General features: G+C 39.8%; 1 protein-coding gene and 1 long non-coding RNA gene across 2 annotated transcripts in view; one reads left to right on the forward strand and one right to left on the reverse strand.

The window, feature by feature from the left end:
* Window positions 1-2,351: 2,351 nt before the first annotated feature.
* LOC144687386 (uncharacterized) lies at window positions 2,352-9,620 on the reverse strand. The gene is made up of 4 exons (XR_013578122.1): window positions 9,501-9,620; window positions 7,043-7,116; window positions 6,625-6,749; window positions 2,352-5,328 (listed from the first exon to the last, which is right to left on the reverse strand). It is a non-coding gene; the product is annotated as an uncharacterized LOC144687386 (long non-coding RNA).
* Window positions 9,621-9,737: 117 nt separating this feature from the next.
* The window catches only part of anks1b (ankyrin repeat and sterile alpha motif domain containing 1B), an 809,329-nt gene continuing 800,658 nt past the window's right edge, over window positions 9,738-18,408 (forward strand). Inside the window, exon 1 of the mRNA XM_078553447.1 lies at window positions 9,738-10,153. Coding sequence (XP_078409573.1) covers window positions 10,023-10,153 — 131 coding nt within the window. The 5' untranslated portion in view covers window positions 9,738-10,022. The remainder of the gene's footprint in view (window positions 10,154-18,408) is intronic.

Consider the following 18,408-nt stretch of genomic DNA (forward strand, 5'->3'; position numbering starts at 1 on the left):
GTTTGAGAATCTCATTGCTCCTTTCCCAACAAAGTTCTAACAGTTCTTTAGTTTTGGTTTTTCATTCTGCATTCAACCAATTATTCTGATTTACCAACAATTCCTTTTCTTGTTCAAGGCATTTTCCCTGATATTTCATAGCAACTATTGACGCTTGAAGTTCATCAAGTTTTAACTGAAGATTGACCTTTGTTAAATTTGCTTCTACAAGTTTATCATTTAGGCATTTCAAGTCCTGAGTCAAATGTTCTTCTTTCTGTGACTGATTCTCAATTGATCTTGCCAATTCTCTTCTTTCATTAGTAAACCCCTCTTTCATACATGAAAGTTGGTTTTCTACATTAATCAGGTTTTCTTTCAATTGCTTGTTATCTGCTGTAAGCATCTCATTTTTGGCCACAGTAGTTTCCTGAAGTTTGTTAAGATCAACATGATCAACTGCTTGCTGCAATACAATTGTTACCACATTACTGCCTCCACTAGCCAAGTCATTACCCAGAATAAAATCCACCCCTTCAATAGGTGATTTAGGAATAATACCTACCGTAACAATTCCATTTACAAAGTGACTTTGTAAGTTAACTTGACACAAAGAAACAGGTTTATAAATTCTACTAATATCCCTTATTAATATATTTTCTTTCATAAAACTAGCCGGAACACAAATTGTATCATCAGCCACTATCAATGATTGATCTGCCCCTGTACCTCTCAAAATTTTAATCTGCTTAATTATTTTGTTGGAGGAATAAGGAACAATTATCCCTTCAATACAAAACATCCAGACCCTCTGTTAGCCTGACTTCCTTCACCAGTAAGCAAAGAAGAATTCTCTGGACTATCCTGAACCATATCCCCCTTTCCTCTATGTTCTGAGGGAACACATTTCACCTGTGCTACTGCTACAGTTTAAACAACCATTTCCTTTTCTGATACAACCTTTCGTGAGGATTCCTTAGGCAATCCTACTACCGCAATAGGTCTACCATTTAATTTCCAGCATTCTGCCTCAACATGTCCTACCTTATTACAATGAAAACACTTAGGCTTTCGAATGTCACTTCCACCCTCAGCACCTTCCTTTCTAGTCTGAGGAGAAATTTCCTGAGAATTCCTAACTGTCCCTTCTCTTCCCTGACTACTTGCCTTCATTTTACCTTCCCATCTTCTTTCCTTTTCGGGTTTATGGGGATGATGGAAAAAGGGTTTAGATCTATGGACCAATTCATAATCGTCAGCCAGCTTTGCTGCCTGTCTAGTTGTTTTTAACCTTCTGGTCTTCAACATGGGTTCTAACCACAAGAGGAAGTGAATATTTAAATTCTTCCAGGAGAATTATTTCCCTTAGAACTTTATAAGTCATCTCTACCTTCAATACCCTTATCCAACGGTCAAAATTACTTTGCTTTACCCTTTCAAATTCAATATAGGTCTGCCCAGTCTGTTTCCTTACATTCCGAAATTTCTGCCTGTATGCCTCAGAGACTAACTCATATGCACTCAGAACAGCATCATAATCCACCAATACTGCTTCTGAAAGTGAAGCATAAACCTCATGAGCTCTACCTACACCTACACTGTAAAAGTAATGTCCAGATTTCTTTTTGCCACTTCATTTGCCTAGCTACTTTTTCAAATGAAACAAAGATGCCTCGACATCTCTTTCCTCAAACTTTGGGAGAGCCTGCACAAACTTAAACATCTCACTACTAGGTTTTAGGTTGAAGGTTTTTTCCTCATCAGAACTTTCCTCAGAATCTGAGATCTCTTTTTTAACTTGCAGTCATTTAAGCTGGTATTTCCTTTCTCGCTCCTTCTCTTTCCCTTGCCTCTCTTTCTTCATATTTCTCTCTCACCTGGAATTCCAGTTCTAGCTTCCTTTCTTTCTCCTGCCTTTCCACTTGCTCCCTTTAAAATGCCCTTTCCCTTTCCTTTTCTTTTTCCTTTGCCACTAATTCAAGTTTTTTCAGTTCCTTTGCTTGTTCAAGTTCAAACTTCTTCATTTTTAACTGAAGTCTCACTACCTCCATCTGTGACTCACTCCCTGGAAAATGTGGTCTCTGTATTATCCCTTCCAGTTTTAGATGTTGTGCTATTATCTCAACTATGTCTGCTTCCTTGCCTCTTCGGGTAATTTTAACTCCAACTTATCTGCCAATTCCATCAGCTTACTCTTGGTCAATTTCTGTAAACCAGTCAGAGTTACATTTTCCATCTGTAAAAAAATCTTAGCAACTTCCAATGCCATTTCGAATTCCAACCCGTATAATATACCTCACAGCAACTCCAATTCCTATGTCCAGTACCTCTTTACCTCCACGTATTTGTTAAAAGGATTCACAAATCCCACCAATATCACGGATTTCCAGTCTCATACCAATTACTATTCCGTGTTCAATCACCCACTGTCCGCGTTTCAAATGCTGCAAGAGCTCCCACTTTGTTATGATCGCCAGCTGAGGTTACCACTGGACAAGCCTGATCCCAGAGTGGAACCCAGCTTGATAGGTCCTAACTTTTATTTGTTTGTTTAGATGTGTGGAAACTGGCTACTAAACAGAGGCACAGGAGTCAGCTGATGAACTTTTAACAAAAGAATAAAACATTTATTCAACAAGAAAAGATGAACTATATTACAAAACTCCTTCACCCATAACTATAACTTTACAGATGTATACAGATTTGTAAGGATAACACAAGTTACAAAAGCTATCTTATACTCTAATGTACACAGTAAATACACAGTTCGTGTAAATCTATGGAATCCTGTGGTCAGACACATGACACTCTGAAATCAAGTGACAGCTGCCACCTCAACCAGATGCTTTGAATCTCTCAACTCCCCGCAGATGCTTGTCACACTGTGAACCAACCAGTGTCACAGAATTCCATCCTTCACACGAGGGTTTCCAATCTCCACTCTCCAAGACCTCACACCTTGGAATCTTCTCCCAAACCGATGCTTTCTCTCAGACGCCTTCCGCAAGGGTTCACCTCCCGGGTTTCAAACTCTCCTTCTGATGTTCCGCTTCCCTGTTCTCACTTTAAATCTGCTTTCTGCAGCTTTTGTCTCTTTAAATCTGAAGCTTAGAGTCTTTCTCTCCGCTCCTCACTTTTAACTTCACTTAACAGGACCTTTTCCCAGGGTCCTGTCCTTCCTTTGACTAGAAGGTCTTCTTTGGACTTTCCCCTCTTCCACTCCCTGGAAGTTTTGGGGTTTTTCTTTAGCTTTGGACTTGTTACCTGTCCCCTTTGCTCCAGTCTCTGGAGGGAATAATTGGCAAAGGTCATTTTGACTGATTTCTACCCTGCCTTCCTGACCCTCATCATCCTTCTCCCTCCAGAATCACATGTAATTGTCTCTTCACTCTTTTGCACTGTTTATTTCAAAGACCATCTCTGACAGCTTACCATATATATCTGTTGCACTTGGTTTAGAAATGTGGCCTGTCAATATTAAACATATTTGGGGAAACGACTGCCTCCGTTGCTGTGCAGGTTTACAAAGCATGGGTTGGCAATTTTATTGTACATCGGACCTCTTTTCCTGCAGAAGAAAATACTCAAAAAATCCACCCACGTCAATTTTTCCACCACCATCTTGCTCGTAAGATTCAATTGAAATAGTTTAGTAGCTTACTGAGGATAATGAGGAATGTGTATTATACACAAATCAATCATTGGGACAGTGAAAAGAAAGATATTGCCTTTATCAGCCAACATCCCCATTTCTGACTTCATGTTGGAGGGAAGGTCAGTGATGAAGGAGCTGAAGATGATTGGGCCTCGGACATCATTCTGAGGAATTCCTGCAGCAATGTCCTGGGGCTGAGATGATTGGTTTCCAGCAACCAAAACCATCTTCCTTTTGTGCTAGATTTGACTCCAACCAGCAGAAGGTTTTCCATCTGATTCCCATCGACTCCAGTTTTGCTAGGGCTCCTTGCTGCCACACTCTTGTCAGATGTTGCCTTGATGTCAAGTGCTGTCACTCTCATCGCAAGTCTTGGATGAGGCTTGAACATACTACTTTTGGAGTGGAGCAGAAACGAATTAGGAACTGATCAGAACTGATTGCAGCTGTTAAGCCAATTCATTTCTTAACTGGAAATGTGGTGCAGTGCATTGGTTCTCCAGCAGATAGTGTCAAGAGTTAAAACAATAGCTTCTGGCTTTGATTTTCCAATTCCACCTGTTAGTGTCAGAGGGGAACTCTCAGTAAATGTTGAGAACCTCCTCAAATGATGATTGATAACATTAAAGCCGTGTTTATCCTTGGGTACAGGCTTGTGCTCTAAGTTTATTTCAATTTTAAAGGCATCAATTTCACTTTTGAATTTCTTTTTAAAAATATGTGTATTAATTTCAAGAATCAGAATTAACATTCTTGCAATGAAAATAGTAGATCTGTATTTTTCTCGCTCTGATCTATATCAGAGTTCACCTTATTGTCCATTTTATTATTCAAAAACAACTTGCATTTATACAGCATGTTTAATGTAAAAAAAATCCCAAAGTGGTTCACCTACCTGTGACTAAAATTGTTCGAAATAATGTTATCAATGTATTTATTATGCAGTACACATTAAATCTGTATCTTTGAAAAACATGAATATGTTTATGAATTTAAAGCCCATAAAATATTAGCCTTTTCTAAAAAAAAAAGCTACAGTATAACAATGATGCCTAACTATTTTAAACAAAACTGAACCAAAGCAAGGCTGGAGATATGAAAGCCAAGTAACCTGCAAGTGTTTGCCACATGTCCCTGCTGTATCCAGGCAGCAGCAATATTATTGTGAGTGAAAGCTTATTCATTTGTTCATCAGCGTGGAGAAACATGACTCCCCGTCTTGAATAGTATGTGAGTTTACTAAAATCAATCTATTACCCTCAGTGTAGCACTTTATCACTGCTGGAGCTGTCAAGTGCAATTAATACTTCTTACAAACATTTAATCAGGGTGATATGTAATGAAGTCATAAACAAACAATGATCCGAACTTTTCATGATTGAGAATGTTTGGTCCATGGTGGTCTGCTGACAATAAGGGATGGGTACCTCAGTGCACAGTATGTAAAAGAATCATAAGCACATTTATCAAAGTACATGTTTCGGATTTCATTACACCAGGGACACTGGTAAGTCAGTCTGATGTTCCAGAGGCTGATAAAAAATCAAATTGTATCTGTTCTCTCGATGGTTAGTGCCAAGCGGAGAATACCGGAGAGAGGAGAAAAAAAGTAAACATTGGCCAGCTCATCCCATCTCAATATAGTGGCACTGGCAGAAAGTCGAAGTAGGCGGTAAACCTACTGTCTCAGTAGCCTAAAAAATGAGGAAATAATAACAAAAATAAATGTATATTTACTTTGAACAGGTTAGTGCTGGCAGATGGTGCTGTCTCACACACTCCTCAACAAAATAATCTGTTTTCTTAGTTAATGACATTGCAACTGTCATTATTCCTGCCCACTGTACACTGGGACATGCAATAACATTACGCCACTTAGTTTGCAATTTCCAAACTTGTGTTTGTGATGAACTGTTCACATTTTTTTCAGAAAAGAATTCAATAATTAGGATACTCGATTATTAACCATTATTCTCCTTCAGTCCTCCACGAGCTGAATTGAAAATTGAAAATTTGATATCATTAGAGTGATACCTCACTACTCAGTAGGCATATCCTTTATATAAAATCTACCTATGGGAGCTGACAGTATTCTGTCCATTTTACAGAGTTCCCTTCTTCATCCTATTACAGTTGTGAACAGGATTGTGCCCCTTAAATGAATACAATGCTATTCATTTTTACTGCCTACAAGGTGATTTTCTTTCCATAATTAGGATGAAGTAGGTTTTCTGAATCAATCATGATATAGACCCTTCCAATGCAAAAATTACCTTGCTGCAGAATATGTACTATCACTGCCTACCCCACAATGCTCATACATCTATTAGACAGTTCATCATTGGTGTATTTTGGCTTCAGACTTAGGTAAGGGATAAAGCTGGTGCAAATACTTGTCCTGTAAAATTAAGGTTTTAGTCCTAACTTTGATCAAAGGCCGTATACCTTATAATCAGTTCCTCTTGCTTTGACTGGCATTGTGTTCCTCCCTTACAAACAGGGAGGGCATCAAGCCAAGGTTGTCTCTGTTTCCACTACTCTTCATAGCTGCACTGAAAATCTTCGTGGCATTTATTAAAGCAACATTTGTTTGAGATAAAAATAATATAAACTTTCTGTTATGACTAGGTGAGGAGGGAAATACTGGGTTTCCTCTTTTCCTACTCCTCGTTTGGTTATAGTAGTGGTTTTGAATTTTAATAAAAGGATGCTGTATTGCCAATTCAGTATGTACTTGATTGTGTGCAAGGATTAAGCTAGACAGATATTCTTGAGTTAAATATGTAAGGAGTTAGTTTTATTGTGCTAAAACCCACCCTGGTAACAATATTAAAAATGTACAATTATGTCCTACGCCCCACAAAAGCACAGAAACACACACTCAAACCCCATACATGCAGAAAAAAAAACAACTTTACAGAGTATCAGATGTTAAACTTGATCATGTTAAAGTGCAGATTTTAAAAAAAGGAAAGTTAATAAAGATTCACCGATTATATCCAGAGGCATTGGTTCTTCAGCGGAGGTAGTTGCTTTAAAGTAATGGCTGGTATATCCTTTTTCTCCTGGAAACGTTGTAGAAATCCAATGGCTTTCAGTAGAGAGTCTCTGTCTGCTGTAAGAATGTAGACACACTTTTAACTCAGCAAAACAGGGTTCAAAGCTTAGATGGAATATTGTAGAGAGAGGGGGCAAGAGGGAGCCACTTTCTCCAGCAGCTAGAATATCTCTGCTAAATCTCAAATTCATGTCAGTTGTTTATTTTAAAAAGTTGATCAACTCATGTCTGGTACAGTTCCTCTTAGCCATTGTGATAGCTGAGGTGATTAATTTGTTAATGTTCTAGCAATTAACTCCTGAATGGTTCATTCTTCCATTTGAATGAGATAGGAAAGAAGCTTTTCACACCTCCAGCCTCCAGGGAAGTCCTTGACTCTGTTGGGGCCTCCATAGCCCCTGTGTCTCCGTAAAATGGAATGTGGCTACAGACATGCAAATTAGCAGCCATTTTAAGTCAGTGTCTTTGTTTCAGTGAAATGTCCCTTTTAAAAAGTTTAACATGTGAAACCAGCTGATGAAATATCAAATTAATTCCATATAGCACATCTTTGTGAATTCAACTAATTAGATATACAAATGCTGGTCCAAAATCATAGACATTTAGGGTTTATAAACTTTCAGTTAAACCATAGCTTTTCTGCACCGAGACAAATCAGAAGCCTCATGCTGAGATGATGGAGCGGTGCAGTAGTTGTGTTTAGAATATCAATGCAGGGAGTTGGATTTGTAATTTTCCATGTGATTAGTTTTTAACTTCAGTAAAGATCAGGAGATGATGAGATGGAGGTGAATTGTCCTAGTGTGCCTTTACATCTCTTGTGATCAGATTAAGACCCAAAATATGCCTCAATTTAAAAAAAAATTAGTCCTGGAATGTGGGCATCACTGGCTGGGCCAGCACTTATTGCCCATCCCTAATTGCCCTTGAGAAGGTGGTGGTGAGTTGCCTTCTTAAACTGTTGCAGTCCATGTGGTGCATGTACACCCACAATGCTGTTAGGGAGGGAGTTCCAGGATTTTGACCCAACGAAGGAAAAGCAATATATTTCCAAGTCAGAATGGTATGTGGCTTGAAGGGGAACTTCCAGGTGGTGGTGTTACTCACAGTTTCAGACTTAGAAATATAGCAAAATCTCAAAAAAAAAGCTTACGGTTTTGAATTTAGGACCTATGACATGTCAGATAATTAGGATTAGAATGAAATGGGACATGGATATATTATAATTTAAACTGCAACGTTCCACCATTCCACCACCTTTTTTAGGGGAAAATTGTTAGGTGAGCAAAACAGAGTTTACACCACCCTAGAAATTACTGAAAGAGATGTGAGTGCTGAAGGACTAATATATATTTTCTCATGAATATTGGGAATATACTTCTCTCAGAAAAAAATTGGCTTTGGACATATTTTGATCTGCTGCATTTTGCTGCAGGCTGAGTCCTGCTCTAATACCTGCTAAAAGGATTACAGGTCTTGTAAATTTAAAATACAACTAGTTGAAATGACTTCAGCCCAGGATCCAGTTCTCTGCATCTAGAATCCTAACCTATGGTACATTATGTTTATTACGTTTTTACTACACATACACATACAATAGTTGAAATAGCAGTCACAGATCAAAACTGGCTCATACGTGTCTATCCCCTTTTTGGGCAGAGACAGCTGGGATTTGCTGATATAACAAAATTAGTTATAATTTTGAGAGAAAAGTGCGAGCTTCCATCACCAAAACAAAGCTTTAGGGATGAGGTCCAATGAAAGATCACACCCAAAACATTATTCTGCATGGTGCTCTTTTAGATGCTGATCCACCTGTTGTAAATTCCTAGCGTATTCCGTTTTTAAAACACGAGGGCCGAAACTTATTGCTCGGAACAATATAGCACGAACGTTTAGTGTGTTCATATGACGTACTTCTGTCCACATTTTTATGGTGGCAATAATACAATTAAAATAAATGGCTGATCTGATTGGCTGTATTAGTGTTGAGTACTACCCTTCGACTGATCTGATTGGGTTTGAAGGATGTCAACCAATGAACGAAGCTTGATTTCTATTGTAAAACGTTGACAAGTTGACATTTAGGGCGGAATACTGATTATCAATTTAAGAGATATTTGATGGTATGCACGTAAGTATGGGGAGACTTGAGAATGCTCTTATTTATCCTGATACATTAATATTTCAATACAGTAATAGATGCAGGCTGTAAAGCAAAGTAGCTGTACAGACAACACAGAAATATCAATAGAGAATGCATCCATAAATTACTACAACATTGCTGTCACCAGAATATCTACAACAGGTTAAATAAATATCACCTGACAGCAAAGACACAAGGTGAAAAAGTGTTCGCTGTTCTTTTCTAAGAGCAAACAATAACTTGAAGGCGTCAAAACTACTTGCAGACAAAGGAAATATGTGGTTTCCATCTTTCAAACTAATGAACAGCCACAATCACAGAAGATGGCAAAAAGGCAATATGTAAGGTAGGATTGGGTGTTTATGAAAAAAATAAATCCCGAGTTAAATTGGGCATAGCAGAACTCTGCAGCCGCCTGACACTGGGATTATTTAGTTATTGTTGGTGTGCCACCGTGTTCCGATGCCTTGGCTGTCCCACCCTTCTACTTACACCAGATTCACTCTAACAGTACACATGAAAAATAATCGTCCGAACTTACGTCGTGTAATTATCTTTAAATTGCTTGCACACACGATGCATTAGTTATTGTGTGCGGTTAACCGGTAGTTAAATTGTTTTGCAGCCACGGTGATGTGGAGCAAGGCACAGCGACGCGTTACCTGCATAACACCATTAGCCTAGTGACCCACACAACTTGGCCTTTTGTGTGTGTGTGTGTGAGAGAGACAAGAGAGGGTCCCAGGCGTTGCTCAGTTGTCAGTCACCGCTGCTGCTGCACATTCGGCTCAGGGTTGGCGAAACCGCAGTTCACGCCCTGATATGATTGACAGGGCGGCGGGGCTGGCTCTGTGTGAGGAGGGGGTGGGACTGCTCCTTCTGCTGGCGGTGCTTCTCCCCCACTGTGTGATAGATAGAGGGGGAGAGCGGGAGGTTTCAGCTCACACAGGCAGAGTGGAGCGGGAGGGAGCAGCCCCTTCACAGCCGGGCTCCGTTAGCCCACCGCCCATCTCTCTCTCTCCCTGTGTGTGTGTTCGCCCCCCTTTGGAGTTTTGCTTCTATTTTACAGAGAGCCGCTCTCTAAAAATGATGCCCGGCTCTTTACGCCGCTGAGCACGCGTTGCCGACTGGAATTTGTACTATTTAATTCTCTTCCCCCCCCCCCCCCCTCTTCTCTTTGTATTATGGGGAAAGAGCAGGAACTTCTGGAAGCCTCTCGAATTGGGAATGTAGCGGTGGTGGAAAAATTGCTAAGTGGCAAAAAGGGATTATTGGGAAGTGGTCCGAGCTCCACCCCACTCTCCAGCCTGCTGAGGTGAGTTAGAGAGAGCACCAGCTTGTTCTCTTGTTGCATTTTATTAACCAGTGTGGAAAATGTGTATTTCATTACAGTCCAGTGTAATGAACAGAACAATGGAAACACTTAGTCCAGACTTCAGAATTGCGAGAAGTGAGACGGTTATATAGCCTTTTATTTCCTATTAGGGTTGATTTTATTTTGGAGGAATGTGCAGTGTTAGGCGCCTCTCTGTGTTTCAAATGCTGTATTGTGTGTTTTGTGTTCGGTTTGTTACTGTGTGGTGGGCAGTGGCTTCCTTTTATCCCCAAAAGAGAATTTCCTCAGCAAGTTTTGGAAATTCGATGTGACCGTTGGGACGAGGTGATAATGTTTGCAGGGTTAGAGCTTGTACAGGTGCAAAAGTGATTAAATGTTCACATGTCGAAATGTAAACCGCTGCATACATGTTTGTAGAAAAGTTGGGAGAGAATCATGTGCACTGAGTTTTATTCTGCCAGTGTATTTAAGTAGCATTTACTTTACAAACCATTAGGTTAAATGAGATTTCCCCCCCCCCCAAAAGTGTTCGGAGGCTTGACGTTCCTGGAACTGAATATTGATCTGTAATTCTATCAGAAATAGGTAAGCTCATAGGGAGGAATTTCAGATACTAGACTGGGGGGATGGGCACTAGGACCATGCTCTGGAATAGGAACATCATGGGGGAGAAATGTAAAAGCTGCGGGTGGATAGAGGTTGGCGGTTACATGCATACTCTAAACATCATCGAAAAATAAAATGTTGCTCTTTTTTAAAAAAAAAATCACATGCAAGATCATCCAGCTGCATTCACATTCACTTCTGGTATCGCAATGAGCCTGCAGCTGGGCTGCTGTTTGGGGTTGTGAAAGGCGACTGACTTTGTGTTTGGGATGGGGAGGGGAGGGGAGGACAAAGCCGGCACAAGGAGGGGAATTGGCGGCGGCGGCGGAGAGAGATGGGACCCAGATGAGACCGGCGTTGTCATTTGGAGAGACCCCCCCCTCCCCCCTTCACCCTCGGCTGTGTAGATTCACTCGAGATGCTCACCCCCCACTGTTTATTCTGCATCTCGGTTCTCCAACAACCTTGTTCCCTGTTTGATGTGGTGAATGGTTCTCGATTGATCGAGGGGGCGATGAAGCCACATGAAAGAGGGACAATGGTGTGCCGTCGCTAAAGTTTCACTTGACATTTTAGCTGAAGGTTGTTGTTTTTATTGAAACCACATGATATAATTCATTAACTTTTTTTTTGAAATCCGAAGCGACTCTTTCAAAAGCGACCAACAGGACAGATTCATTTGTTTGAGAGAAAGTCCTCTTATTTGCATAACATGGCGTTGGTTGAGCGACTTGACTGCTGGATGTTTGGAATAGCTGGGATAGTTCAGTCGGGATGGTGGCGGTTTACGGATGAACATCGACACATAACATGTAGGCTACATCATCCCAGTGCACCGAGGGTCATTTCCCACAGCACTTAGCCATCGCTGACTGATTTATTTCGATGGATAGTTGTAAAGCCCTGTAAATTTGGAGAAGCTAATAACATTTAAAAACTGTGTTATCAGCAAGGGCTATGATTCAAGGTGTTTGTGTTTATAATTTTACATGGATTGAGTTTAGTAGTATTCCTGGAACTGGAAAGTAACTATTGGTGCAGGCATGCAGAGGATGTATGGGTTGACACATGTCAATATTTAGTGCTTCTAAAAGGAGAAATGATTCCATTACTGACATGCTGAATTATTTTGGATAGGATAAATTAACTTTAAGGTTTTGATTACAAATCCTTAGTTGCTAATCTATAACTTTTCAGTAACATATTGTGTTGAGAATAAAATCAACCGTGAGCATATTCCTCTTGCAATAATTACATGGAGTATAATATTTACCCAGAAGTAGTAGTAAGTCAGTAACCTTAGCCAGCACTGGTGAGGTGATATGATGAACAATACTTGAACTTTATAGCAAGTGTCTAGAACTAGAATGACAGCACAGTATTGATATCGGCACCAGTTAGTCATCATCATTATATGCTAAAGTGAATCTCCAGCGATGAGGGGACTCGCTGAAGAATTATCAGGAACTCCTTTATATTTGCACTTGGTTTGAAAATCTATTGTCGTTAATGTTTGTAAATATTCTTGACCATTATGACCAAATACCAACATTTTTTTTTGTTTCACACTGATCCCTCTTCCTTACTTTATTTGAAGTCCACATTTGTGTGCTTGGGTCTTTTTTGAAAACGCAAACTATTAACATTTCTTCATCTGCACGTTTACTATTGAAAGCATTGAGCAGCTGTATTAATGAAAAGGATTTCACTATTGACATAGTGTAAGAGTCTGGCACATATAGGGTTAATATGGGACTGGGTTAATGTGGGACTAAGCACAGTGCCGCCCACACAGTGATGTAAGAGAGCACATGACCCACACCCACGGTCAGTCTAGTGTTAGAGCCATGTGTACCAGTAAGTATGCAGACAGCTCCTAGCTTGTACCCTTTACTGTATATTTGTAAATAATTTTAAGAGCCAGTAAAGTCTTAGTTAACTATGTATGGCTATAAAGAATGCTTCAGACCTGCCTTACTGTAACCAACACCCTACAACATGATGGCAGCGGTTTCGTTAATTATAGAGAACTGCAAGTTCCTGAGTACTCAAACAAAACGAGCATCCTGACTGGGACTTCAGTGCTGTATAGTCTTCTCTCTTTGCAGAGCAGGTTTGTTAATTCTCATTACAGGTGCTGGAAAACCTTCAATGGTCAGACCAGCCAACCACCCAGGAGGTAATCACGACACTTCCAGTGGAGGATTTAAAAGACAGCAACCAGCAGTCCGATGAGCCTCAACCTCCAGCTCTGACAATGGTACAGCAGGTCAACACTCCAACCAGCGAATGCATGTTGCAACTTCCAGCCAGCATGCCAAAGCCACAAAAGATGCTGGAAACTGGTAGCATCCATCCATTACTGACAGCGAAACGCAGAGGTGAGCATACCACTAAATCGCATTCTAGTCATAGGAAAACTCATCCTTCATCACAGAGGAGATCGCCACAACCCACATGACGATGGAAGAAGTGAAAGAAATGACAAGGTGTTGAGCAGAATATTCGTCCACCTCACAAGAAACGAGTTAGGGTGACAACCGCCAATTAGTGCAACAGCTGAAATGATCAAGTGCGGTTCAACATGAAAGAATGGAAGAAAAGAATGAGAACATACCCAGGTGCCAGATCAACCTCCAAACCTGCTTTTAGAACCAGTAATGACAGAACCTACCAATCCTCCGACAGTAGTGCGAATGAGATATGGAAGGGTTCCAGACCCCCTGTACCTTTTTAATTCAAGGACTTGAGCTGAGAGATGGGGTAGTGATAATGTAAGATGTAAACTATAATCACTTAAAATGCATTGGATAAAGACTTGGGGGACGCATAGTATAGGATTTATGTGGGACTGGGAGTACAGTACTGCCCAGGCAGTGCTGTAAGAGCACATGACCCGCACCCTGGGTCAGTCTAGTGTTAGACAGAGCAGTGTGTACCAGCAAGCATGGAGATAGCTCCTAGCTTGTACCCTTTACGTATATGTGTAAATAGTTTTGAGTCAATAAAGACTTGGGTTAACCCAAGTATGACTACAAAGATTATTTCAGACCTACCAACTGTAACCAACATCCTGCAACAATTGACATGTAATGACAGTAGAGATGTTTTTACCTTACAGAAGTTTACAACAATTTTGGCATGTTTTTATATTGTACTTTTTAGTAGAAGATATTTCAGAAACATTAGAGACAATCAATGATCTCTAAATTAGAGACAAGCTGGAAGGACCAAAGTATTGAAAAGAAAACTGAAATGGTGTGAAGTATATGTAAATTACGTCAACTGCATTACTTTGTAATTTTTGGAGTATGACTTAGTTTATTTGTAAGTTCACTTAAATGTTCAAGCATTAGTATGTACTTTGATAATGGTTTGGGAAAAACAAAGCAATAGCAGAAGTTATTTTAATTCCATCTGTCCTTGATCAAAAGCTAGTTGACCATGAAGTACTAAATAAGTTCCTAATACTTAACGCATCTTGATGCAAACATGTATTATTCAGAAAGGAAACTTGGTAGCTGATAAAGTCTCCAGTATAAATTACTGGTGCTCCATATATTATGGAAACAATTAAGGTTTTTGTAGTTTTACTTGTCCCAGGTCATTTTTTTTGAAAAGACCATGCAGTGTGCATTCTTTCTTTGGTATTATAATGCATTAATCTATCCGTCACAGCCTGTTGTTAAACATATTAGCTATTATTTAAAAGTTCAGTGTTTAATTTGTCTTTTTGTTAAATAGTTGAGTTTGTTCTTATGTTAAGGGTAAAAAGTTGAAAATTTTCCAAGAGATCAAATTGAGTTTGAGTTTATTTAATGGGAAAACAAGTGCAAGGGCCAAAACGAACAAAGGTTCATAGTTCATGACACTAAGTTTGAAGAGGAAAGAAGACCAGGTAGAATAAGAAATACTGAATAGGTGATGCCAAGGTGTTCAAGTATGTACCTGGAGAAGTAAGACTGGGTGTATGTGAATACTATTCTGCAGTATTGATATCCTAGTAGAGAAATAGTGCTTTGAATCTTAATGTTAACACAATGAACACACAAATGTAGAATGATATATTTTGCAGTTTACTATGAACAAAAGAGAAATCTTCAAGCAACTGAACATAGAAGTGTTAATAAAATAGTTGAGTTGTTCAATAGAGGTGAGGGTTTGGTTGCCTCATAGATGCAGCAAAAAGCTTGTCACCTGGGCAGGTTAGAAGTGGAAACAGTATTCAACTCTTGGACTTAGTGTAGTGTTGAGAGGTTGAAGGAAAATATGGACCACAAGAGAGGCACTATAACTTTTTTGTTGAGGCAGTGCTAGCAATAGAGAAGACATGGGAGTTCCATTTGGGTACAGAGGAGAAAAAAGAATAAGAAATGCCAACAGTTAAGGGGGAAAAGGTTTGTAGTTGTTTTTAGTTCCATTTAAGAGGTTTGAAGAAACTTTAAGGAAATGAAAGTTGAATGTCAGTCTGTTCAAGCTGCATAGATATTGGAAGTGATGGGTATTGAAAGTAATTCAAAATAGAAAGCAAACAAAACAATGGAGGAAGTACAATGGAGACAAATAAGTAAACACAAAAGACAGAACCAGTGTAGAGCATATGGGGATAAATGAAGTTGAACATTGGAGGGTGGCGATATTAGAAGGATGAAGGTTTGCAGTATCATCACTATTCGAATGGAAAAGATTATTAAAGTATACTTTAATCCTGAAAAGTCGCCTCCAAAACCTGTAAACAATTTTCAATAAATGTACAGATGGTGGGACAAATGATACTGAGAAAGAGAGCTTGTATTTAAATAACATCTAATTATAGGCTATCTTTGTTTCACAGCCAATATATTAAATTTTGAATTGCAGTCATTGTTTTTATGTTGGGAAACAGTGCAGCCAACTTTGTTCAGTGAAGTCCTTTGAGCAGCAAATGATATCAATAATCAGTTAATGTTTTGTTTTAATCCTGGTCATGCAGCTGAGGGAAGAATGTTGGCCAGAACAATGGAAGGACTCATTGCTATTCAGACAGTGCTTTATGATTTTTTACATTTGCCCAAACGGGGCATTGGCTTAACTTCTTATCCAAAGTGTGATATTGCTGACAATACAGCATTCCCTCAATACTGCACTGAAATGTGAGTATGCCCCAAAGAGGGATTTGAATCCACAATTTTCACAGGTGAAAGTTCACAAACTTGAGCTAAGCTCACAGTTGCATTGCTAACATGTGTTATCCAAATGTTACCTCTGTAGCTGTAGAAATTTATGATAGCTATAAATGCTTTAATTATATAAAATAACAGTTTTGATTGGTGCAAATTGTGGGGTTGTGGGGGGGGTGGGGGGGAACGGGACAGAGAATACACTGGTGCAGTTGGAGGAGGGGGATGGGGGTAGATGCTTTTGAGGTTTGGGAAATTATCAGGAGTTTTTGTCTGCACCCAGGCTGTCTTATCTGTGTACTTGGTGCTGATAGCAAAAAAATGTGGAAAAGATGTTATCTTTCATTGCTGGCATTCATCAGCATGATGCACACCAGTGTTTTAGCCCAACCTTCTGACCCCTTCCAAATAAAATTGCTTGTCTTAACCAAGCTTGCTGTTTTAATTGGATCAGCAGATGGAGGAGGAGGTTCATAATAGAAATCTCCTCCTTCCAATCTGGACCAGTATTATCTGAGAAAATATTATGGTGTTTGTTGAAGATGTTGTCTGAGGCTTAAAGCCTTATTTGGTCCTAAATCTGTCCTTGGGATAACTGCATCTAATTTGATTTTTGACATCTTTCAGTGTGAAACTAGTGAAATGAAATGGCAAATTGAAGCAACAGTGCCTCATTTTATTTACCAGTTTTCTCAAATGAAAGGGGTATGTTTTTCATAAATAACAGCACCAGGTTGATTGATTTTTATTTTTGGCCAGATTTAAAAACTCAAGTTTTGAGAGATTGTGAAGATGGGTAATTTGACTGCCGCTTTTCATTTACTCAATCCTCTTAGACCCCACACAATCGCTTTAAGAGACTTGTGAAAAATAAAAAAATACAAAGCACAGCATTTTAAATGGTTTAAGCCATTAAATAAAAATTGAGTCAACAGAACAGAGTCTTTTGTATGGCTGAATATTCCAGGCTCCTGGATTACTGGTCCAGTAACACAATGACTGTTCTACTGCACCCATCTGTTGGGCTGAAGTTTATGCTGGTGTGGAATCTCGGCTCCCTGGCATAAAAGTCAGGGGCAGTAGAACACTCCTCGATGTGTTACTGGATTAGTAATCCAGAGCCCTGAAATAATAATCGGGTGATGTGATTTCAAATGGCAGCTTGCGAATTTGACTTCAGTTAATTGACTAAAGCTGGTATAAAAAGACTAGAATCAGTCCTGGTGACCATGAAGCTATCGCCATGAAAGCCCAACTGGTTCACTAATGTCCTTTAGGGAAGGAAACCTGTTGTCCTTGCCTGGTCTGGCCTACATGTGTCTCCAGACTCTGTGCTATAGTAGACTCTTAACTGCCCTACCAGGCCATTTCAATTACTTCTATCAGACCTTTATATAAAAAAAAATGTATCAGAATAAAAATGGGCAAACCACCCAGTGTCGACTAAGGAATCGGAATCAGGTACAATAATGGCACGCTCAAGCCCAGTTGACCCTCCAAAGATCTCTTCACTAACATCTGTCGGGTTGCTAATTGGCTTGAGGTGAGACTTCCGCACCCATCAGGAGGAAGTCTGCCTCTGAAAGCTGCCGGCCAATCAAATGGCTGACAGCTCTGTTCCCAGCATCACCAGAAGTGTCTGTTGCTGCTGGTACTGCAGTCAATTCCAGAGGGAAGCAAGCTGTAATAGAGCCAGGTAGGCACCTACCCCCTTTGCCTGGCCACCAGCCCACTATGTTTCACTGCCCACCCCCTGCCAAGCCATGGATGAAATTCCAGCGGTAGTAGGAGATGGCTGTTATGTAGCTGAGACTCAGTTGGCCCATGGGAGAGAGGACCTTCTGATGTGCGCAGTTTTACACCCCCTCCACCTGCCAACCTGTGCACCAGAGCGGGAGAGGGGGGTGGGGTTCATAAAATTCAGCCCATTGTGTCTTAATCTTCATAATAAAACTGTAGCCCCTTGAATGGATGGGACTGTAGATCTTATGGCATTCTAAGTAAGGAGCTACTCTGATTAGTCTCGGGACACCTTCAAAGGGAAATACAATATGATTTTTGCTAAAATATTGCATTTTATACCTCAACAAAGAAGAAACCAAAACAAAATTTTAATATTTAGCACAACTTGAAATTTAAAAGCAATAGTAGGGGTTAAAACTATAAGCTGTTGAGTTTCATAAGTTGGATAAATGTAGGTTTTTTAAGCGTATGGTCTTTTGTATACAGTGCTTTTCCTGCAATACACTCTATAACATGTTCTCTGTCTCGCATTGTTGATATAACCACTGTTACGACCAGTGAGAAGGGATGAACTGACTCCCCTCTATACAACCTCCTTGGTTGGTCAAGCAAAGGTTTAAGTTTCTTTTTCACAAGGATATGTCATTTTCAAATCAGAATGTATTTAACTATTTAAGTTGTGAGCAATGAGGAGCTACTCAAACAAGGTTCCTTGAGTCAAAGAAA

Source organism: Cetorhinus maximus, chromosome 12 (genome assembly GCF_964194155.1).
Source record: "Cetorhinus maximus chromosome 12, sCetMax3.hap1.1, whole genome shotgun sequence".
NCBI classification, from domain to species: Eukaryota; Metazoa; Chordata; class Chondrichthyes; order Lamniformes; family Cetorhinidae; genus Cetorhinus; species Cetorhinus maximus.